Source organism: Lissotriton vulgaris, chromosome 5, assembly GCF_964263255.1.
Source record: "Lissotriton vulgaris chromosome 5, aLisVul1.2, whole genome shotgun sequence".
Taxonomy (NCBI): Eukaryota; Metazoa; Chordata; class Amphibia; order Caudata; family Salamandridae; genus Lissotriton; species Lissotriton vulgaris.
This window is the reverse complement of record NC_141693.1, coordinates 1,067,866,357-1,067,891,059: the sequence shown is the minus strand read 5'-3', so window position 1 is coordinate 1,067,891,059 and position 24,703 is coordinate 1,067,866,357. Positions and strand designations below refer to the sequence as shown.

Below are 24,703 nucleotides of genomic sequence, written 5' to 3'. Positions count from 1 at the left end.
TTTAGGGCGCGCATGGCTTGGGACCCAGAGGCAAAATGGGGGGAGTTGGACACGGATCTTTGGCAGCATACCATGGGTTCATCTGCTAGTAGTAGGACTATTTTTACTGCTAGTGGTTTGCCTTTAGTTTATCCCCCCTTTCAGGCGCGGCCCACCCGGGGAGGGGTGGGAGCCAGTTTGCCAGCGCAGTCCAGTTCAGGCACATGTTGGGATTTCAATAAAGGGGCGTGTAATAGAGAATATTGCAAGTTCCGGCATGAATGTTCACAATGTGGCAGAAAAAATCACCCTTTGTGGAGATGTTGGGGTCCTAGGCCTTCCGGGGGTCCCCAGGGTACACAGCAGGGTTCAGGATCTTATGTTGCACCACAGCCATCTCCAGCTCCCAGAGGAGGGAAATCGTCAACTGGCTCTGGGCCCAAAGGCTCGTACGCCGGTTAATGTTCTTCATATGGCCGCCGCTTTACAGGACTACGAGCCTGCGGAGCTGCGGTTGTTTTTGTTATCAGGTTTTCAGAATGGTTTTCATTTGGGTTACGAGGGTCCTCGTTTGAGGCGTTGGTCCAAGAACTTGAAGTCGGCAAGTGAACATTCTGCTGTGGTGCAAGAGAAGTTGAATAAGGAAGTGTGTGAGGGCAAGATGGCAGGTCCTTTTGATGATTGGCCTTTGGAGAATCTGATTGTTTCCCCTATTGGAGTGGTCCCCAAGAAGGAGCCTGGGCAGTTTCGGCTCATCCAACATTTGTCCTGGCCAGAGGGTGGGTCGGTGAATGATTTTATTGACAATGAAGCTGCCTCTGTGTCTTACTCTTCTGTTGACGTGGCTATGACATTGGTGGTAACTGCAGGCCCTTCTGCTTTAATGGCAAAATGCGATATTAAATCAGCATTTAGACTGCTTCCAGTCCATCCTGAGGACTGGAGTCTTCTGGGTATCCATTTCCTTGGTAAATGGTACGTGGACAATGCATTGCCTATGGGTTGCTCTATGTCATGTGCATTGTTTGAAACCTTCAGTACGTTTCTACAATGGTTCTTTACTCAACAAAGTGGACATACGTTGGTCACGCATTATTTGAATGACTTCTTTTTTGTGGGTGCGGCAGATTCGTTGGACTGCCAAAATGCTCTGACAACGTTTCAGACGCTGATGACTCATTTGGGTGTGCCACTGGCTCCTGAAAAGACCATGGGTCCTTGCGCGACCATGTCTTTTTTGGGAATTGAACTTGATTCACAGTTAATGCAGGCACGTCTACCACTGGACAAGAAACAGAAAATGCTGGACTTGGTGGGTGCGATGTTGTGTAAGGAAAAGGTTTTGGTGCGGGAGGTTCAAATTTTGCTGGGTCACCTTAATTTTGCATGTAGGGTGGTCAGGGCGGGCAGGACTTTCTGTAGGAGGTTGGGAAGAGCTCTCTCTGGTCATTACTTGCCACATCACCGAGTGCGTCTGTCGGCAGGGGTCAAGAAAGATTTGCGTATGTGGGTCACTTTCTTACATTCTTTCAATGGTGTACCTTTATGTCGGGAGGTGGACTGGTTGTGGGATGTGCAAATTTTTTCTGACGCAGCTGGCAGTGAGGGTTTTGGCTTGTACTGGCAGGGGAAATGGTGCGCACAACAATGGCCGGAGAGTTGGAAGAATGGAGGCAGGAGCATTGCATTTTTGGAATTGTTCCCAGTTGTGGTGGCTGTTACTTTGTGGGGCCGGGATTTGGCCCACAAAAAGGTGCTTTTTAGAATTGATAATATGGCTGTGGTGCAAGTGATCAATAAACAGTCTGCTAAGGACACACAGATCCTTAAACTCCTCAGAGTCTTTGTGCTAGGCTGTCTTAAATTTGACATTTGCTTTCGGGCCCTGCATGTTCCTGGAGTGGACAATGCCATTGCGGATGCTTTGTCTCGTTCACAGTGGGAGAGATTCCGTGGGCTTGCTTAGGAGGCAGACGAGGAGCCGACTCCCATGCTGGAGCATCTGTGGACGGTAGGCAACACAGGGTTGTTCAATTGGTTTTAAGTTCTCTGGCCCCTTCTACTAAGTTGGCTTATGAGTTGGCCTGGAATGAGTTTTTGGCATCGGGAGCTTGTAGGAGGGAGATCCTTTGGCAGAGGTCAGAAGATGTGGTTCAGTTCATTTTGCGGTTAATGGATAAGGGTTTATCCAGAGTTACAAATGCTGGTAAATTAGCAGGTGTTTCTTTCATGGGAAAGTTGTTATGGGGCTATGCTCCGTCGGTTGGGGAGTTGGGTAGGAGAATGTTGGAGGGGTGGTCCCGGGAGCGGGGCTGTGTTCGTTCTCTTAGGTCCCCTTTGTCCTGGCAGAAGTTGTTCAATATTATTGCTGTGTTGCCTGTGGTGTGTACAGATCGGGTGGAAGCTTGTCTTTTTGCCACATTGATGGTGTGGATGTTTTTTGGTGCGTTTCGGGTGTCTGAGCTGTTGGGCAACAACGTTTCGAGAGGTCTTTTGTGGGGGGAAGTTCAGTTGTCGGTTCGGGGAGTCCATATTTGGCTCTCCCATTCTAAGACGGATCAGAGGAGTTTAAGCAAGGGTATTTGGCTGGAGGCGGTTTCCCCTCCGGAGACGTGCCCTTTACGGTGGGCTCATTGCTGGAGGGAGCTGTCGGGTGGGGTTTTGGAGCATCAGGTTTTTCGACATTTAGATGGTTCCTTGGTGACCAATTATCAATTGCGCATGGTACTGCGAAAAGCGCTGCGTCATCTTGGCCTCGATGAGACTTTATATGGTACACACTCTTTTAGGATTGGGGCGGCAACCGAGGCCTTTAACAGGGGTTGGTCGAGGGAAGACATTATGGGCTTGGGGCGCTGGACTTCAAACTGCTTTCAGCGCTATGTCAGAAGGGAATCTAGTGGAGCGCTTGCGTCTGCTTCTGTTTTGCCTCTCTGATACTTTTTTCTTTTTCAGGTTCCGTGGCTGGTCCTCGCGCTGAGTTATTAACTGTGTGGATCGTGGGCCATTCGTTCATAAAACGGGCGCAACTTCAAGCTCGCCTGAGTTATTTTGGCGCAATGTTGGGATTTAATGATCGTTTATTTAATATTGTTTGGAAGGGAAAGGGGGGTATGTTGTGGAAAGACTTGATTCCAGCCCTTAATTCTTGGTTGATAGGGGGGGTTTGTCCAGATGTTTTAGTTATCCATCTAGGAGAGAACGATTTGGGCTTGGTGAAGGGTGTGGTTCTCCTTCGTGCGATGAAGAAGGATCTTTCTTTGTTACACCAGCATTGGTCAGGATGCCATGTTCTGTGGACCGAGTTGATTCCTAGGAGGGTTTGGAGGAATGCTGTGAAGCCAAAGGCCATTGATAAATCCCGTAGCAAACTTAACCTTGAAGTTTCTAGGTTTTGTAGGGATCTAGGTTTCGGGCGTATTGTCCATAGTGATATTCGGTACGATACGGTGGAATTTTTTAAAGGCGATGGTGTCCATTTGTCCAAGATGGGGATGGATTTATACCTCTTGGAGTTGCGAGAAGTCTTGTCTCGTTGTTTGACGATTCAGAATTTTTTGGGTGAATAGAATACTCTGTTGGTGTTTTTGCTTCTTGGCTATTTTTTCTTCCCCCTCCCCCCCCCCGTGTTTTTCCCCAGTGCTATGGTTTCTTGTTGGGGGGCAGAAAGGTGGGGGTCTTTCCCATTCGGTCTTTCCCCCCACTGCTTTCTGGGTGGCGGATTATTTTGGATTGTCAGTTTTTGGGCCATGATTGGACCCGTTAGTTTTGAAGTTGGATTTTGTTGGTGGAATTTGGTACAGGGGGAGTTGGTGTTCGGAGATATGGGTTGGGGGATCTGGATCGGTTTGGTTTGTAATTGGGGTTTGGAGTTATGTTTTGGGTAATGTTGATGTTATAATGTTGTTGTGGGATTTTGGTATGGTTTATTATGTGATTGGGTATGTACGGCTGGGGGCGGGTTTGATGGAGGGTGAGGGGCGGGGGCGGGGTTTGGGGATTTGAAAATATACAAACAAATTTGGTATGGTTTTAGATTGTTAGGCTGTTGCCGAGGTTATGTTTTTGTAAATGTGCACCTGTTCCATTAAAGCGGCCTTTTTCACACTCTTTTTGGTTTCATGGTCTGCTCACTCTCCCCCACCCCTCCCTCCCAAGGGGTGCTTGGGGGAGGGCAGCCGACCCCTGGGAGGTCTCCTCCCCCGGGCTGTTTGGGAGGTTTGGTGGGGGTGCTTTTTCTAGCAGTTTCCATTTGGGCTTCTTTTGGGCTTCTTTTTGGTTGTTTTTGGAGCCCAGCCTATAAATGGACGGGGCTCCTCCTCCCGGGCACCATTTTGGGCTTAGGTGACCTGGTGGCCGGTTGTTCATTCAGCTAGTTTTTGTCCCTCCCTCCCTCCCTCTTTTTTTTCTGTGGGTTTTTCTTTCTTCTTCATTTCTCTTTCATTTATTGTTTATTTGGCGGCTGGTTGCAACAGGTGGACATGGTTTTTTTTTTTGCTGTGTTGTTCCTTTTGTCGCTTGGGACAGCTGCGTGGCGGATTATTTTGGATTGTCAGTTTTTGGGCCATGATTGGACCCGTTAGTTTTGAAGTTGGATTTTGTTGGGGGAATTTGGTACAGGGTGAGTTGGTGTTCGGAGATATGGGTTGGGGGATCTGGATCGGTTTGGTTTGTAATTGGGGTTTGGAGTTATGTTTTGGGTAATGTTGATGTTATAATGTTGTTGTGGGATTTTGGTATGGTTTATTATGTGATTGGGAATGTACGGGTGGGGGCGGGTTTGATGGAGGGCGAGGGGCAGGGGCGGGGTTTGGGGATTTGAAAATATACAAACAAATTTGGTATGGTTTTAGATTGTTAGGCTGTTGCCGAGGTTATGTTTTTGTAAATGTGCACCTGTTCCATTAAAGCGGCCTTTTTCACACTCTTTTTGGTTTCATGGTCTGCTCACTCTCCCCCACCCCTCCCTCCCAATATAGTCAATATGTAATTGTGGTTAACAACAGAAAAGAACAAATAACCGAAAACCTAATGACAGTTGCGCATTCTTAGTTTAATTTTTGCTTTTGGCACAGAGCCCCTTGTAGATTCTGTCTACCTGAAACATAAAAGAATTAGAAAGAGGTTTACTTGTGAAAGTAAAGGACCAGATATAACAACAGGATGTTACTTTTCTTTCGTTCTAATGATACATTTTAAGGTATCATTCAAATGGTCACCAGCACTGCCACTAGCACTGTGGAAACATTACAGATAGGATCACAGTAGGATCACGGGGTAACTGTAAGCTATTATAGGAAAGAAGATGTATATTTACAAATCAGATGGTGGATTCGTGCATGAGATGTGACGATTGATTAGCATATTTGTATTTTTAATTGTATTTTTACTTCACACTGAAATTTCTAAATCTTACCCCAAAATACAAAGGTTCCTTTTACAAAACATAAAATGGAATATCCCAAGCCCGAGAATTAAAGAAAAGGCCTATGAAATGAATAAAAGACCAGAGAATGGTAAATAGTCGACATAGTCATACTCAGAAATCTGAAAATCATTAAGACGATACTACCATAAAATAAATTAACAAAGAAGATGAACAAGGGTGAAGATAAAAGGCAAGAGGATATTTGAGGGAAAACTGTACAACAATGTTAAAAAACAAAGTTCTTACGGTCTTTAGCATGCATCAAGGTACTGATTTCTACTTTCTCTTTATCTGTGACAGACTGACAGAAGACCAGTCTAAAGCTAAAAAGCAACCTAAAATAATTTCAATTTCATACCAAGAGCTTTTTTTCACCACCATGATCACTATAACTGTAATCTGTTTACTTTTTTCAACTATTATAAGTCACTGAAAATCATTAGCTGCAGCTCCAAATTCATTACTTTGCCCAAGTATCAAGGACGCCATTCCAAAAACCAACTTCCACAAGGTGTCTGCTGTTGTGCTGGTTGTAAGCAGTTGTGACCAGGTGTGATCACAACATCTCAAAACCTTGCCAATTTCTTTCAAATGCAGTCAGGACATCTTTTCAAGTAACCATTGCGTGTGTTGAGTAACCCGTTGTTGGATGCAGCAAGCCTACATTAGGACAAGTTGTGCATATTACAGGAAGACAGTTATTCCACATCATCTCATCATGCATTAGGCTTGCACCATTTTTCTTAAATCTAAAAAGGAACATATAACCAGCATCTTCAATGAGCACCTATTGTCCTAGATACAACAGCTATGGTTGCATGGCAGGAGTACGATGGCCCCTGATGGAAGCAAAGGCAATAAGCTCCCACCGTCGTGTGGAATAGTAAAAGACACCCATAACAATTGCCGGTCCCCTCTGACTGCTGGACCTCAGTGCCACTGCTCCTGATGCATGGACGATGCTTGTGCCCCTTCCTTCTCTAAGCGCCCTCAAGTTCCCTTTGTCTCCAGCCAACATGTAGAACTCTCTCTTCATCACTTTTGTAATGTTCTTGAGTTCTCGCCCAACCATGGCTTTGCCCTCTGTCCTATGAATGAATGAATGAGGAAGCACTTGTAAAGCGCCTGGTTACCCGAAGGCGTACTTTACTCTGTTGATGACTCGCCCCCATACAGCCATTAGGAAAAACAATGCAAACATTAACCACAATATTAATAGCATATTTCTTCAGTTCCTTTAGTCCCTTTCGTACTGTCCAACCTTTAAACATTGTCCAGAGAAATGCAATTATGAAATCTCACGCCTGATAAAATGGGATAGGAGAGGTGTACAATAATCGTACATGCTTGCATACATAAACCCACAACTCTTTATTAAGAACCCAAGAAGTAAGCTTTTTGAATGTAGTAAACCTATTACGAACCATTTGGCCTAGCCGGACAAACGCTCTGCTTCCAAGGAATTCCACACAGCTTTATACACAAAATATGTATTTCAGGAGTGTCCAACAAAAGGCGTATATTTAACAAGTATGGTCTGGCATAATGGTTAGAGAGCACCCGGAAAAAAGGCCGTTCGAACAGCTCTGACGGAACCCAAGATGTAAACCTACAGTTTATAGAGGCCAAAGAAGAGCAGGGCCTTAAATACCAAGCACTAGACTCTGATTGGATCATGTAAGCAGGCACGTTTGGAGGCTGGCTGTTGTCATGCCATCGAATCAAGTCACGTTGTTGTTTTGTATCTACGCCTGGCGTGTCCAAATTCATGTAAGAATGGCATACCGAAAAGCACACAGAATTCTACCTACCCATCTTCTTGTCCCACTGGCAATCCGGATCCCTGGTGCACTAGTTTCGTTAGATTATTTATTTCTTCTTTCAGCACTTGGATTGTTTCCTTTGCTTTCTGTTCCTTCTCGTATGCACTATCCACCATCTTCCACGCTTTTTCAATCTCCTAATGCATAAATGAGAATGTGCAACATAATAAATAAAAAATAGCTTGCGCCTCAGAATTTTACATAACATCCAATGTGAGCAAAACATCTGCTTTATTAACAGTCCTAAGAGAGAAAAGATGTAAAGAGATAAAACGTTTAAAGCTGCGGTAACAGAAAGTTCAAAACATATATTTTTGCAGGATTAGGCTGCTGTGACAGGGTGGGAAGACACCCAGCATTCTAAATGTCACAGTATTTCACACCCATTGCTGATGCTGTAGGCTGGAAGTCATATATCGAAATCATGTTCCTCCAGCACTTCGCTCATTTTCTTTCCTTTTTACAATATTGCTTTCGGTTCTCTCTCCAATGAAGCGCACTTCCACAGCAGCCTGCATTAGTATTCAGATCATTCAGATTTAATACTTATCAGGCTGCGTGCACTCAGTGCATTAACTGGAATTATACACAGTGGTGATACAATTTGACAATCTGATTTTCAAAGTAACGTGTTAATGGCTTCCTGGCCACCGACGAGAGTCTGCAGCTGTACAGGAAAGCTTTTGAGAGGAGTGTGGGGGTTTGGGATGCAAATCTTCTGGCATCGAGTACTAACAAGATAGCTCTGCCAAGAAAACCCCCTCTAAAAACTCACACAGAAGTTGTTAACACTATAATTACCAACTTCTGGTTGGTAAACTGACGATCTCTGTGTAAAATTAAAAAAAATGCAAAACAACCACTGGTAAAGTCACTAGGTCTGGTCTGAGACAGCAGGTGGCAGAGTTATTGTCATTGCCAGGGTTTGTTTACTTTTGCTATGGTTTACAGCACCAACTATTGAAAACTGGCCGCATGAATGTACACACTTGCATTGTCCACACAGCGACTACATGTCAATGGTTTTTGTTTTATTTTATGAGAAAAACCACTACAAGATGGACAGCAATTATTATTAATTAAGCATTTCAAGATGGCGGAAAGCCGTTTTTGAATGGTAAATAAAGACTTACACGCATAAATCGACACACATAAATCTAAGTAAACATCCACGCCACAGTATGGAGTTGCAAATTTCTCATCAAAAATAAAACAACAACAAGGTTGGGGGGTATTGGGAAGGAAGCAAAATTAAAAAAAATGCAAAACAACCACTGGTAAAGTCACTAGGTCTGGTCTGAGACAGCAGGTAGCAGAGTTATTGTCATTGCCAGGGTTTGTTTACTTTTGCTATGGTTTACAGCACCAACTATTGAAAACTGGCCGCATGAATGTACACACTTGCATTGTCCACACAGCGACTACATGTCAATGGTTTTTGTTTTATTTTATGAGAAAAACCACTACAAGATGGACAGCAATTATTATTAATTAAGCATTTCAAGATGGCGGAAAGCCGTTTTTGAATGGTAAATAAAGACTTACACGCATAAATCGACACACATAAATCTAAGTAAACATCCACGCCACAGTATGGAGTTGCAAATTTCTCATCAAAAATAAAACAACAACAAGGTTGGGGGGTATTGGGAAGGAAGCAAAATTAAAAAAAATGCAAAACAACCACTGGTAAAGTCACTAGGTCTGGTCTGAGACAGCAGGTAGCAGAGTTATTGTCATTGCCAGGGTTTGTTTACTTTTGCTATGGTTTACAGCACCAACTATTGAAAACTGGCCGCATGAATGTACACACTTGCATTGTCCACACAGCGACTACATGTCAATGGTTTTTGTTTTATTTTATGAGAAAAACCACTACAAGATGGACAGCAATTATTATTAATTAAGCATTTCAAGATGGCGGAAAGCCGTTTTTGAATGGTAAATAAAGACTTACACGCATAAATCGACACACATAAATCTAAGTAAACATCCACGCCACAGTATGGAGTTGCAAATTTCTCATCAAAAATAAAACAACAACAAGGTTGGGGGGTATTGGGAAGGAAGGGTTTGGAGAGCACGGGACCACGTGAGAAGAAAGAGGGTAAAGGCTGAGCTTTGGGGAGGACAGCAGCAGTAAACAGGGAAAGAGGGAGATGTAGGCGACAAAACATTCATCATTCACTGGAATGGATGGACTCCAGAGAAGGCAAAGGACACAGACATAACCAATACAGTGAAGCGAGAGAGCTAAATGCCTGTGGGCTGATCGTAGATGGGACTGACAATGTTTCAAACCAGTCGATGCAAGACTAAGACCACGAAAAGGGAATGGTTTAAAGTACACATTCCACAAAGCCCACTCAAAGTAATTGCAATGAGGTGAGAAAGTAGGTAGCAGTCAGATGTGATTGACAATCTCTTAAACTAAGGAGAGAACACATACATCAAATGGTTCGACGTGGGGTGACCTAAAGCTAACTCTAAGTATATGTTAAAGTATTAGACACATTATGTCTGGCAATACATTAGGTCTGTTAATAACAGACAGCTGATGATGTCTGTAATATAGACCTAAAAAGATTGAAATCTCAAACAAAATGTGAGGCTTTTTCATTGCAATAGGTATATGAGGGTTTTTAACAGTTTTACTGATTCCACTGAGAAAGAATCTGCCCAATCTATAATGGTGTTAGAAATCAGGACTCTAGTTGGCATAGGTACGCACCCTGTCCAAGTAGGGACCGCAATTCTAGTCAATGTAGTCAGTCACACACTTGAATCAGCCCATGCTCACCCTCTGGTAGCTTGGCACCCAGGAGTCAGGCTTCACATAAGAGGCAATGCGTAAAGCAGTTGTGCATATGTGGATATCGGAACATAGTCAAAACACCACAAAAAAGACTTGACAATGGTGTATGATAATAGTATCTCTTTTACTCTTCAAAACAAGATAAAAACAATAAGAATCTGATTAAAGCATCTCAAGTTAGGAATACTTCAAGAATGTACAATGCTGAAAGAGCCCTGGTGCTTTCAGCAGGTTCTTTACGGTTACGCTGAGAAAATGACAGCGATCCACACCGTGGATATGATTTGACTTTCTCCCCGGGTCAGCGCGAAGCAATGCTTCCAAAGTTACTAAAGTTAAAATACAATGTCAAGTTTGCGGGAGATTGTTCTACTCGCTCTATTCGGGGCCACCAGCAAGACCACTGGTGGGCAGCAGGGACCTCGTAAGTCCCGGAGTGCACAGTACCTTTCTCGGAGGATTGTAGTGGTGCTGTTAGCCTCAGGACTGGGACCCAAATTGCTGGAGTATCCCCTTGCTGGAAGTAATGCAGTAATTGGAGTCACAGAGGCAGTCAACCTCCTTTCCTTGATTCGTGTAGAGTGCACTGGGACTGCCTTCAGGTGCTGTGGCTTCGGCGGAGTTGACAACTATAATGGTATTCACTCGAGCAGGCAGACAAGGCAATACTTGATCGGTGCACCGAGCGGATGCATGTGGATGCCCAACAGTGGCTGCCAACACTCTGCCAAGGCCCAGGAATGGTTGAGGGCAAGTCAGGCAGAGTCAGATTTTGGATCAGCAGAGCCTAGCAGCAGTCGTTAGTGCAAACAAAATCTTTGATGGCTCTGAGATTTCGTGAACAGGGGGAAAGTCAACAAGCCCTTGGAGTAACTTAGGTTGCATTAGGTTGTCAAGAACAGGTTCAGTCCTTCTCATCGCCCAGGTCAGAGGCAGCAGGGAGCAGGCCAACACAGCAGAGCAGGCAGAAAAGAGTCAGTCCCTCCTTTGGCACAGCAGGCAGCAGGCCAACACAGCAAAGCAGTTAGCAAAGTGTCAGTCCCTCCCGTAGCACAGCTCCTCTTCTTGGCAGAGTACCCTTGGGACCCCAAAGTGAACTAGTGAGAGGGGTCATAGATCCAATACTTATACCCAAATGTGTCCTCGAAGTGGACATGACTACAAAGCAAATCTTTTGTGGTGTATAAGTTTCCTTTCAGCCAAGCTCTGTCTGCCAGCCTATCTGTGGGGGGTGATCAGTGTTTTGTGTGAAGACAGGCAACTACCTATTCAGGTGTACGTGCCAGCTCCTCCCCTCCCTTTTCTCCAGGAACACCCATCAGTATGCAGCAGAATGGAGATGCAGCTGAGTGTCCTATACTTGTGGCTGCCTAGAGGCAATGTACAAAGTGTAGCGGTCACCCCACTCCAGACATGTATTGGAGACAGGTTGTAAGGTACACAAGAAAGCTAAGAACAGAGAAATATACACTATTTGAAAGTAACATTTCTAGATTAGTAATAGCAGATCCAACTTTACCACTAAAGAGGATTTGTCATTACCAATCCAATGATTTAAAACATAAAGCAGCTACATCTTTGTAATTATGAATTGCACTTAAAAAAGTTATTTTAGTAATTTCCAAAGATAACCTATGAGAGGAGCAGGTCTCACAGTAGTGAACACTAACTTGGGTGGTTGTCACTACCAGGACATGTAAAACAAAAGGATCATATCCTACCTTATACTTGCACAGTACCCTGCCCTCAGGGCTACCTACGGCCTACCTCAGAGGGGTGACCGAATTGTAATAAAAGGGGAGTTATAGGCTTGGCAAGTAGTTGGAAATGCCAAGTTGAGGGGGCAGTAAACTGCCCCCACAGGCCCTGCATTGGCAGTCCTGAGTCAGGTTTGAAAGGCTACTTTTGTGGGTGGCACAATCAGTGCTGCAGGCCCACTAGTAACATCTGGTTTACATGCCCTGGTTATATGGTATACCACCTTACTAGGGACTTAGAAGTGAACCAAATATACCAATCATGGATAAATCAATTGTCAACACATTTTAGATAAGAGCCAATGGACTTTAGCACTGGTCAGCAGTGGTAAAGTGCTCGCAGTACTAAAGCAACCAAATGAAGTCAAAAACAGGAGGCCAGAAAGCAAAAAGTCAGGGGAAATCACACCAAAAGATGCAAGGTCAAACAAATGGGAAACATTTTTAATCTTAAAATGGATGTACAGATTAGAGACATTTTCTGATGCTTTAACTAAATCCAAAATGTTCAAAGAATCAAACATTTGTCAACATGTGCTGACTAGCTAGCAGCACATATAAATGTATGGCAATGTAAGGTAGGCATCCTAATGGAATTAGATAGAGGACGGGAGGTAATAATGTGGAAGGGGAACTACGTAGGCCTAGACTAGTGAAGTTATTAAGGGAGACATTCTCTGGAATCGACATGCAAGGGACACTGAAAGGTCCCTACAGCCAGTCAAATGAATAGAAAGGGGATGGGCGGACTGAATATCTCCATAAAAACAAAGATACAGGACATTTTGGCCAGCCTCGGAAAGGAAAGTAAGCAGGTCACAGCTACAGACATGCAAGCACACATGTATATAACAAGTGTATGATCAGAAATTAGATCTTAATATCTTTAATACAATGGTCAATGGCTTTTTAAAAAACAAATTTTATTGAGGTTCTTGCATATGTGGTGCATTGCTGTGGTACATTCAATGCAATCTGTTAAATCATTGTTATCTTCTTTACTGTTCCCGGCTTCTTTCAACATTACAAACATTCCCCCACCCTCACCCGTTGATTCAACGTCTAATTTCAAAGTTGTCAGTGTATTTGATGTGCTTGTGTACTCTAGAGGCCGCTATGTGCTGGTAGTTGTAGGTTATAGGTATGAGAGACAGGGGGTGTTATCAGAGAGGGGTCATCACGGTTGCGGCCGGGCCCAGCCCACTTCACCTCTGTTCTGGAAATGGAGGTCATGAAGACAAAGTAGTGGTGGACAAAGAGTCCAGTGCTATCAGTTAATCGATTAGCATTGTCCAGGCCCTGGGTGTGTCCAGTGTGCCTATGCTGTGTCAGGCCTCCCTTAGAAGTATTCTCCCTTCACAGCCCGCCCATTTTTTCATTTCCCTCCTCTATGTTGCTAATTTAGGCCCTCCAGTTGACTTCCAGTTTCTGGTAATTTCTCATTTAGCCAGGACATATGTGAGATCTTGAATTTCCCAGCGCTTTGGTTTTGGCTGTGTGTGGAAACCAAACCGTCAGGCAGTGACCCATGGTGCAAGGAATCTCCTTGTCAGTGGCAGCTTTGACTACATGCACGACCTCCCCCCAAAAATGCGTGGGGCACTACCAGAACATGTGCAAGACATGTACTTCCCTTTCCCCACAGAGGGGGTAAGCTGCCTACTACATCTGGAAATACCTTCCAAGGTAAGGTACGCTCTTTTCAGGATATAGTAATTAATGAATTTAAAGCGAGCATTTTGCAGGATCTTTGGCGTTGTTTCCACTATATTATCCCAATCAGTCTCATGGATTGGAGTCAACAGATCCTCCTCCCATTTCATTTGGAGGCTTCCATTAGTCGTTGGAGATGACTATGTATTGCTTTATAAAGACACAAAACTGTTTTAATTGTACCTGCCGGTAAGGCCACATATCAACAACAGCTCAGTGACCATGGCTCCGCTGACCCAGTACCCCAATGCTTTGTGAACACCGAGGTGAGGGCCCTGTGCAGGAGCAAATTAACTTGGGCAGATCAAATCCTGCATAAAACTCTTCAAACGGGATGTAACTCGTAATCCCAAAAGAAATCTCCCGCTGTAGATTCCCCCGGGGCAGCCCAGGCATTCACCATACGGCACATGTTGTAAAGTAGTGAAGGGTAGATCTGGATAGTATGGGATCCTTCTGCAAGTTTTTTGCAGGAATCCAGCCCAGCATTGAATTATGACTCTGACCTCTCCAGAGTCCCAGCGGACCGCCATCTTACACTGGTCAATTGCTTAGATTTTGTTATGTTGGTTTGTTAATTAAATTTAATATAGCGCACAACTCACCCAAGGGCATCTCGGTGCTGCCTACAGCTGCAAGCAAGCATATGCAGGAGAGAATCACTTAAAATAAGGAAGCTTTCAACAGGTTTCTAAAGTGACAGTAGTTAGTGCAGAGTCGAAAGTTGAAGAGGTCATTTGTTCCAGTAAAGTAGAGCCAGGTAGGAAAAGGCTCTAACACAGTATCTAGACAAGCGGATTCAGGGTACGCTCAAGAAGGCTGTGTCCTGAGATCTTAAGCTTCAAGTAGGTACGTAGCATTTGAGTTTCTGTTAGAGATATCTGGGTCCTTTGTCCCCGATTATAGGTGAGGCAGCAGATTTTAATGAGAATTCTCATCCTTACTTGTAGCCATTGTGAGGATTTCAACCAAAGGGCTAAAGGTGTTCCGTATGGAAGATTCAGAAAAATCCTGGCTGCAGTGTTTTGTAACACTTGCAATCTAGCTATACGCGTCTCGTTTGCTGGGCCATTAGGGTGTTCTTGTGGTCCAGTCTGCCAACTATAAGGGCCTGGACTAGCATTCTTCTGACAGATATCGGAAGATAAGGAAAGATTCTACTTCATAAGTGCATGGTGTGAAAGCGCAATACAGTAGTAACTAAAATCAGCTTTTTCACAGAAAGGGTTTGATCAATTTTTACACCATTATTCTTAAAAGACTGTCTGGGGGACAGAACTGAGCCCAACTTAGAGGGCCAGCATTTATGGGACCAAAGAGTCATTGCCTCGCCAAACAATATGATCTTGGTCCTGTCGACATTCAGCTGTAGACATTCTCTTCTAAATGTTTTCCTAAAAGGGGTAACAAAGATATAGGGTGGTAGTTGGATAAGATATTAGGATCCCAATTAGTTTTTATTAACCCCTTCCATGCTGATGACGAACCCCAGCCGTCATGCACTACGGTGCTCGTGTGCTGATGACGGCTGGGGTTCGTCATGGCCCGCCCCTGTTCGTTTGTTTACCGCACAGCGGCGGAAACGGGCCAGCAGGGAAGGGGTTAAAATAGATAGGACTTGCGCATATTTCCATTTGGAAGGTATAATGGTTGTTTCAACAGTTAAATAAAACAGTGTCTGAAAAGCCGCTGCAACATGGCTAGAGAGTAGAGCAATGACCCTAGAGTGGCAAATGTCTAGTGTTGAGACAGATTTAGCTTTATCCAAAGGTCTCTGGAGTCCTGTACAGATAAAGGCGAAACATGCCTAATATCAGAAATCCTTCTGCCAAATCTCCTATTGTCACTGCTATTTGTTTCGGCTGGAAGATTGAAATTCAAATATATCTGAGAAATGTTATCCTGGAGAAAAGTGATATCTGGGTCCTTTGTCCCCGATTATAGGTGAGGCAGCAGATTTTAATGAGAATTCTCATCCTTACTGGTAGCCATTGTGAGGATTTCAACCAAAGGGCTAAAGGTGTTCCGTATGGAAGATTCAGAAAAATCCTGGCTGCAGTGTTTTGTAACACTTGCAATCTAGCTATACGCGTCTCGTTTGCTGGGCCATTAGGGTGTTCTTGTGGTCCAGTCTGCCAACTATAAGGGCCTGGACTAGCATTCTTCTGACAGATATCGGAAGATAAGGAAAGATTCTACTTCATAAGTGCATGGTGTGAAAGCGCAATACAGTAGTAACTAAAATCAGCTTTTTCACAGAAAGGGTTTGATCAATTTTTACACCATTATTCTTAAAAGACTGTCTGGGGGACAGAACTGGGCCCAACTTAGAGGGCCAGCATTTATGGGACCAAAGAGTCATTGCCTCGCCAAACAATATGATCTTGGTCCTGTCGACATTCAGCTGTAGACATTCTCTTCTAAATGTTTTCCTAAAAGGGGTAACAAAGATATAGGGTGGTAGTTGGATAAGATATTAGGATCCCAATTAGTTTTATTAACCCCTTCCATGCTGATGACGAACCCCAGCCGTCATGCACTACGGTGCTCGTGTGCTGATGACGGCTGGGGTTCGTCATGGCCCGCCCCTGTTCGTTTGTTTACCGCACAGCGGCGGAAACGGGCCAGCAGGGAAGGGGTTAAAATAGATAGGACTTGCGCATATTTCCATTTGGAAGGTATAATGGTTGTTTCAACAGTTAAATAAAACAGTGTCTGAAAAGCCGCTGCAACATGGCTAGAAAGTAGAGCAATGACCCTAGAGTGGCAAATGTCCAGTGTTGAGACAGATTTAGCTTTATCCAAAGGTCTCAGGTGGCTCCGGGACACGGACAATGTCGGGGCTGGCGGGAGCCGGTGCGGGCGGGGGACTGGGCGGCCGGTTGGCCCTGAATCCTCATTGCCCCCGGACAACGTCGGAGCGGGCGGAGAGGAGCGGTGACGTGCGGCGAGGAGCGGCGGTGAATTCAGGAGCGCCGGCTCAGGTAAGGCAAAGGGACACGTAAAATGTCGGGGCAGGAGGGGGCCGGGGGCGGGAGGTGGCTCCGGGACACGGACAATGTCGGGGAGGGCGGGGGCCGGGGCGGGCGGGGGCCTGGGCAGGCGGTTGGCCCTGAAGCCTCATTGCCCCCGGACAAGGTCGGGCGGGCTGCTAGTTACTGCATAAAATTCTAGGATAGATTGTGTCAGACACAATACTAAGAACTACATCGTTCCCAAAGACCCACAGCAAGATAAGGTAAGAAGCACAGAAGAACGCCTGGGTAATATGAACAAGAAACAATGTGCAGTGGACAATAGCTTAAAAGGCACCACTCAGGTCCATCTAAAAGTTAAGCAAGGGGACCCAGTGAGATTAAGTTGAGGTATGATAGGGATATATTTTTATTTGAAAGTATTACACAGCAGAGACCAAGCCCAGACAGATGGGAGCAGCATGTTGTACAAACAAGGTATTAGGATTTAGAGTACAGAATGAGGACATTCTCCAAAGTAAAGCACAATCTTCACTTACCTTCCTAAGGGAGGCACACCCTACACTTAGTTACAGGGCATGTCACTCTGCACACTTCACAAAGAAGCAAACATTACACAACATCACACACTAACCTCACAAAAGGTTTCTAGTATCTTGAGAAATGGCTCATTTAAACATTCAATTAAAGCCATGTATATTTATAAAATATGTAACAGTGCTCTGAAAATCCTACAAACAATTCAATCCTACAAACAATTCAAGCCTACAGCAGAGACCAGTCTTATTTCGAAACATCTTCTACATTCACAGTTAGGTGGATTGACCCTTTCATCAGGAAATCAGAAATGCACTGAGACAATTCAATCAAGGAAAATAATATTGATAGTGTGAGAACTAAGGGAGATATCATCACCTCTGGAGGGCCTCAATGCGGGGGCAGCGAGCATTAGAGAGTACAAGCCTTGCCTTAGCCAGAGACTCGAGGAGTGGATATGTTTAAAAAAAGGATTTGGCAGGGACAGCATTGTAATGCGGAAGAAAGCTCTAGGGAAACACACACTTCACAACCAGGGAAAGAATCTGTTGAATACCGCTCCAGTGCCTCGCAGGACCCAAGGTAAGGAGGCCTCTCTCTCTCTTAGATATAACAGCATTGGACCATGTCTGCAAGGCCCATTCTGTAGGTATGAGGCAGACAGAGCTTAGTTTGCATCGGAATGAAGAAGACAGGAAGTTTTGGTGTTGTTGGGTTAGAGCTAGGGTTGCTTTGAGTAGTTGAAGAAGAGGTCATGCAAGCAGTATTATGAAGGAAAAGACAGGCAAAAAAAGGGTGTGTAGAGATGCAGTAGGCAGAAGTCAGCGAGAAAGCAACAGAGGCAGTCAGAAGATGATACATGAATGGAAGATACAGGGATAGGGACTCTGGGACTGCAAGGAAGACCAAGAAAAACAACAGAATGGAAATCATACTACAGATTAAGGTTTGAAGTATACTTAGTCTCCAGGAGACACCATTAGCAGATGCAAGGGTCTGAAGATCCAATTGCATGCACAGTCCAGGGCAGCACCCTTACCAGCACAAAAAAGCACTCACAAAGGCATGCTGGTCATTTTGTTGATTCTTGTCCTTTCCTTTGGTCCCTTGGATTCCATCCTGCTGACCTTCAGACATTTCTCTTACGATGGATTGCCTTAGCTCTTTCACCCACTCAGGTCCCCCTCTCTCCTCTCACCAATCTCAGCCTCCAACTCTTCTCCTCTACATACCGCTCTCTACCCCTTTTTTATTTCTTTTATTTCTCTTTTCACTCTGTTAATATGTGATATATACTTATCCAAGCCGAATCGCTGGTAAAATAGAATCCTGAGAAAATCTACTATTTGTATATATATGTATATAGAGATAACTCTCACCACTAGTATATGTAGTAAACCTTTGTACTCACTACCATAACTATGTGACTCTTAGAGTTTATCCATTTGTATCTCTTCCTTGAGTGATTGTACAACTTGTACATTTGCAATAGTTTCTATTTGTATCTCTTCCCTGTGTGACTTTACAACTTGTACATTTGCATTTTTTTCCTGTTTGTATCTTTTATGTAACTCAGCAGCCAATGTCTCAAATTTAGCACTGTCCTCTTATAGGTTTAGTTTCCCTTGTCCTTCCTGAAGCACATGGGTACTTGCATGCTAGCCCCATCATCTTAGAAGGTAGTCACTAATATACAGACTTACATGGGTGTCAGTGTCTGGACTCACTGCTACTATGCAATTACATGCTGAAGTGGGTGCATGGAGTGAAAGACACCTTGCTGAAGGTGTGACAGGCGCCAGGGCGAGGTAAGTGCAGTGAGAAAATGATACTGTGAGATCACAGGATCAAGGAGGCTTGCACTGCTTTGCATTGGGCCACAGCCTCGGTTTCACTGCTACTTAGGAGGATCAGACATTTGTCCCCTTCGAACATGGCAGGCCATAGCGGCAGCAGCATAGCGAGCCATTAGGATTCAGAGCAGTTTACCAACTCAGGTAAGAATGCCTGCAAAAACAATTAACACAAAATAGGCATCTTCCCCACAGCCCCCTCTTCCGCAGTGGTTGCCTAAGGCACATCCTGGTACAAAGATGTTGGGAGTCCCATTGCCTCAGGAGGTTCATGCGAATACGATGTTGATTTGCCCCGCTCAGTTACGCTAGCTGGCTGATCTAGTTACTGCAGCAGCATTTAGGGAGGTGGTCAATCATTCCTACCCTCAACCAAAAACAGGACGACCATTGAAACTGAAGATTAGGACAGAAAGGAACCAACTGAGTCCTTGGCCTGGTATATAGAGAAAGGCATGCTTGAGGAAGTCCTAAGGCATTTCCGACATAAAGACGTATTTGAGACCCATCAAACTAATTGTTGTAGCTGAAATACATTCACAGTCCATATAATTCAACTTGTTGACGTTTCGATCCTAATCTAAATCTTTTCTTTTTACTTCTGCAAGGGCTGAGGTACTGGGTGTTTCGGAACCGATACTATTACAATAACCCAGCGGTGTCAGGGCAACACCCAAAGACCCCGGATTCCCCTGTCTTGGCAAACAGAGACACGGGATACTTCTTGATGACGTCAAAGACCAAAGTTTTATTGGTTGCAACCAGGGACAGAGGTCTACGAAGTACACACGGGTAGTTCGACAGAGACTGCACCACTTCAATGAACGAAACTCGGTCTTTTATGCCGAAAATTACGCCTCTGGCAGCATTACAATTTACATTTGGTGCATACAAACTGACCAATGATCAAGTAGCATTTCAAAAAGTAACGAATGACGACAGTCAAAGTTAATCCCACTTTCCGTTGTCCAGCCCACCAAATCGATCGCACACATGCTTAGTTTCCTGTTCGATCAGGCCGGACAAACCCATCATAAAACCTTCAACCCAGATCGATGAACATGTCGTAAAGGAAAGGCAGAAACAGATGGAAAGGAGATAGAGGAGTGGGAACGGTGTGCCATAAACTCGGGGCACGTCCTGCCCTTTGATCTTTATCAGGCCAGCTGCTGAACAAGGAACTGGCTCAGCGGGATTCGCCCCAGGCGAGGAGTCAATTCGGCCAGGTCAACCAGAAGTCAGCTAAGGCGTACGTGTCAAGGACTCGTTCGGCCACAGTCATCGGGCCTATGTTAGGGCAACCACACAAGATGGCTGCCACATACAAAATGGAACCCGAGGGTTCAGACTAAATCCTCAAATGCAGAGTGTTCTCCTATATCGATTCATACGAAAACACTCAGACACGTTACACTCGCCATTTGCGGTCTGTAGAGACCAAAATCGTCCATTTCCGACGATCTTATAAATCGGGTTTCGGAACTATCGAACCCAATTCGGGACCACGGAACCACAGACCCTCCTTTTGCCCTATCATAGGCAATAAACCCAGACCCATTTTAATCTGAATCCGGATCTATGTTCATCAGGTCATCGATATGCTGCTGTAGCATCATCTTATTACTATGCATCTCTCTCCGGACAGGTTTCCGTACGCACAAAGTAGCACAGAGGCCACAAATAGCCGGAGCACACTGTACACAGAGACAGAGCATGAACAGAGTCGCTAAGACCATCCCAATGACCATCAGAATCTTCCAACCCCAAGTGAATATCAATCCCCATAACCATCCTATCAAAGACCAATCTCCTTTGTCCAGATGGACCGAATTGGAGATTTTGTGCAATTTGGAAATGGCCTGGAGGACTAACGGAGCGTTGTCTGGAATAAAAACGCAGCAGCTCGATTGAATCAATCTACATACTCCCCCTCGATCTGCTAGAATAACGTCTAGGGCAACTCTATTCTGAAGTGTCATAAGTCTATCCGACTGGAGCTCAGCAGTCAGGTTACCAAGGGCACCGGCAGTCTCAACTATGGTGGACTCAACCACTCTCGTAAGCTGACGAATATTCCTACTGTTAGCCATAGGTCCCCAGAACGGCAGAAAACCCTTGAAGAAATCGCCCAATTCTTGTCCTGTAGTGTCTTTTTGGCTAAAGACACCTCTCGCGAATCTCGTCTTGTGGTAATCTGCCGCCACTGTAAAAGTGGGGGGTAACAGAAAGGAAACAAAACATGTGCCCGAGAAGTCAGAGGGCAACCATGTATACGCTTTGTCATAGCAAACAAAGTAGGTACCCTTAGCAGCTAAGAACGCTGGGGAAGACTGAGACGGAAACACGTAAGTCTCAGCACAAACGCTCTTCCCTAACTGAGTCTTCGGATTCTTACTGTTGCCCTGCAGACAATAGTAGCCTTTATGGGGCACTATCCAGATCGGTAGAGGACTTTTCGCTCGCTGGTTAATACTCAGACTAACTCCATATCCAGTAACGTTCCAACCACTATATGGTTGCCTCTCATCTTTCGGAATAGTCTCTACTGCATTAGTCCCTTTAATCATGTCGACTATGCCTCTAGCTATGGGACTATTCTTCGGATTATCTCTCGGTGAACGTAAGGGGTCAACACTGTGGGCATATCTGAACATGGTTCTGTAAGCTCGGATTGAACCATTCAGACTGAAGGGCAAAACCAAATAAGGAATACCTTTATCGGTTGTATGAGGCATCAAACCACAAATCCAGCAGTTTGTTGTATTGATCACTAACTGATGCTGGTGCAAAAGCTGTATGAAAGAATTATTAGAGAATTCCTTACGTCTGACTACCTCATATTCAGGCAAAGGGTGGAAAGAATGAAAAGAAATAGTAGGTGAAGGTGTAGGTTGCACAGTGGAATTAGACGTCATTTTAAAAACAAATGCTACATAACCAACTATGAAAATTACGAAACTCAATAGCAAAAATATGCATGGTATCAAAAAGCATTTCTTCGACATTATTTTGCATATATGTTTTCTAAAAGTCAGTGTCTGCACAGGTATCTCCAACTCAAAGAAATCCATCCTAAACTAAGGGTGCTGCCCGCGGTGGTTGGTTGATTCTGCTTGAGAGTGCCTCTGCTGCACCCAGGAAGGCTGCCTCGGACCAACAGAACCCTCGACCTAGTCTCTCAGGCTTACACTCCCAAGACTGGTAGCAACCGCGACCCTAGCAGCAAGAACCGGATGGCAGTTCAAAAAAACAAAAATGAGTAGATCCTTGGTGGAGAGTTAACCTGCAAACAGTAAAAAAAATCTACTTTATTAATCTTTATTAGTCCTTAATTCTCGATCTCAAATTGTATCGATTTCTTCCAGGTAGTTCTTGATCGACAAACAAAAGATGAGGCTCGGTATTGTCCAATCGCTCTGCAGGAGGTATTGATGCTTGCAAAAGTCGATCACTTTCCTGTTCTGAGCTAGTTACAATCAAGCGAGCATCACTGAACGGTACAAACTTCGGGATTGTCTCGGTCTCAGAATCTGCGAGACCATCCTGAACCCACTTGTCATAAGGCAAAGGCAAGGGTGCTTTCTTCGTGTGGGAGCCGTGAATCCAATGGCGCTTCCCACGCACCCGCACCGCAGATCTCGTGGATAGTAGGACTTGGAAGGGTCCCGTCCAGCGGGGCTGCTCGTTCTTCGTACGCTGGAAATTTCTGATAAACACCCAGGCACCAGGTTCAATTGCGTGGCCTGGATCTTCTGTAGCTTGTGGAAGAGTGTCATATACCTGTTGGCGTAAAACACTCATTTTAGTTGTCAATTCACGCAAGTAAGCAAGCAGAACAGGGTATTCGAGGTCACTAAACCTCGTCGGTCTTGGTACGCCCCAAACATTCACCGGGCGACCAAACACTACTTCATATGGACTCAAACCCATTCTCGAGTGCACAGTCATTCGGGTAGACAAAAGTGCTAATGGCAGAGCATCTGGCCATTGTAAACCAGTGCTTTCTTGAATTTTGGCCAACTTAAGCTTAAGAGTGCCATTATAGCACTCGACTAAACCAGCTGATTGGGGATGATTTGCAGCGTGGAATTTCTGCCTAATCCCGAGACCATCACACAGTCTCTTCATCACTTGACCCACAAACTCACTTCCGTTATCACTCCAAATTATTCTCGGCAAACCAAACCTCGGGAAAAACTCTTTTATCAAAACTTTCGCTGTGGACAAGGCAGTATTGTCCTTAAGGGGGTAAGCTTCTACCCATCTAGAAAAAGAGCAAACAACCACTAACACATACTTTAAATTGTTGCATCTTTCCATATGGATAAAATCTAGCTGCAAAGCCTCGAACGGATACGTAGGAGGAGCAAAATGACCAGCTGGTGTTGGAGTTCCCTTACCAGGATTATGCATCAAACACACCATACAATTCTTGACTAAATTCTCTGCACATCTGGGAATCCCTACATTCTGCCAAACCGGAGCCAACAACTTGCAAATCCCTTTCACACTAATGTGTGCCAATCCATGTGCCATTGTAACAACTGGAAGCACAAACGCGTTAGGCAACAACCATCTCTGATGTTCGGACAAATCAGTCCAACAACCATTCGAATCCAACCTACCCTTACTCTCTCTCCATTCATCCAACTCTTTCTCTGTAGTCTCACTCTGAATAACTTTCACACTTTCAATGGTGTCTTCGCACATACTCTTCTCTGGAACCCATCTCACTGGACCCGCAACATACATTCGACTCGTCACATTCCTAGCAGTTTCTTTCGCAACTTCATCCGCAAACGCATTACCACGACCAACATCATCCGTAACCTTTTTATGGGCACTGCATTTCACAATCGCTACTTGCAAAGGTAACGTAAGAGATTCAAGAAGTTCATTCACCAGTTGTCCATGCTGGATTTTGGTTCCGTGGGACGTCAGAAATCCACGTTCACTCCACAATCGTCCAAAGCTATGAGCCACACCAAACGCATATTGACTATCTGTATACACATTCACTCGTTTCCCTTTCGCCAACACACATGCTCTCGTAAGTGCAATCAGTTCAGCCGCGTGTGCGGAATTGTGTGGGATACGTGCAGCTTCGACAACTGTATATAAAGTCGTCACAGCATATGCTGCAGTGGTATTGCCATTCGGTAATTTAAAGCACGAACCATGAACCCACAAGGCATCATCACAGTCAGGAAGAGGAGTATCCCTTAAATCTATTCTCCCTTTCGTCTCTTCTTCAGTTCTCAGAAAACAATCGTGTTGCTCTTCGCTATCATCGTCTGTCTCAAGCGAAATCGGCAACAATGTAGCCGGGTTTAGAGTATTGCACCTCTTGATGTGCACATGGCTCACTAACAACGTAAGTTCATACCCTGACAACCGAGCACTAGTTAAGTGCTGTGTCTTCGTACGATTCAGCAAGGTGTCCACTGCATGTGGAACCATAACCACTAGCGTATTGTCCATAACTAAACCAGCAGATTGTCGAATCGAAACAGCCGCTGCTGCTGTTGCTCTCAAACAACTCGGCAACGCTCTAGCTACAGGGTCTAAAGTCGACGAAAAGTACGCACATGGGCGTTGCTTTCCGCCGAATTGTTGGGTCAGGACCGATAATGCACATCCCTCTCTCTCATGGACATACAATGCGAAAGGCTTGCTGTAGTCGGGAGTACCCAACACAGGAGCCGAACACAACGCATTTCGTAATTCAGAGAAACTCTTTTGGCATTCATCAGTCCAAGGAATCGGATTTGGAGTATCCTTAACCGTAAGGGCTATCAAAGGCTTCGCTAGAAGAGAAAAATT

At 44.7% G+C, this 24,703-nt stretch overlaps 1 protein-coding gene across 1 annotated transcript in view; it reads right to left on the bottom strand.

Moving 5' to 3' along the window:
• The window catches only part of CFAP58 (cilia and flagella associated protein 58), a 674,866-nt gene that overhangs the window by 512,902 nt on the left and 137,261 nt on the right, over positions 1-24,703 (bottom strand). The window contains exon 3 of the mRNA XM_086922755.1: positions 7,219-7,367. Coding sequence (XP_086778881.1) covers positions 7,219-7,367 — 149 coding nt within the window. The remainder of the gene's footprint in view (positions 1-7,218; positions 7,368-24,703) is intronic.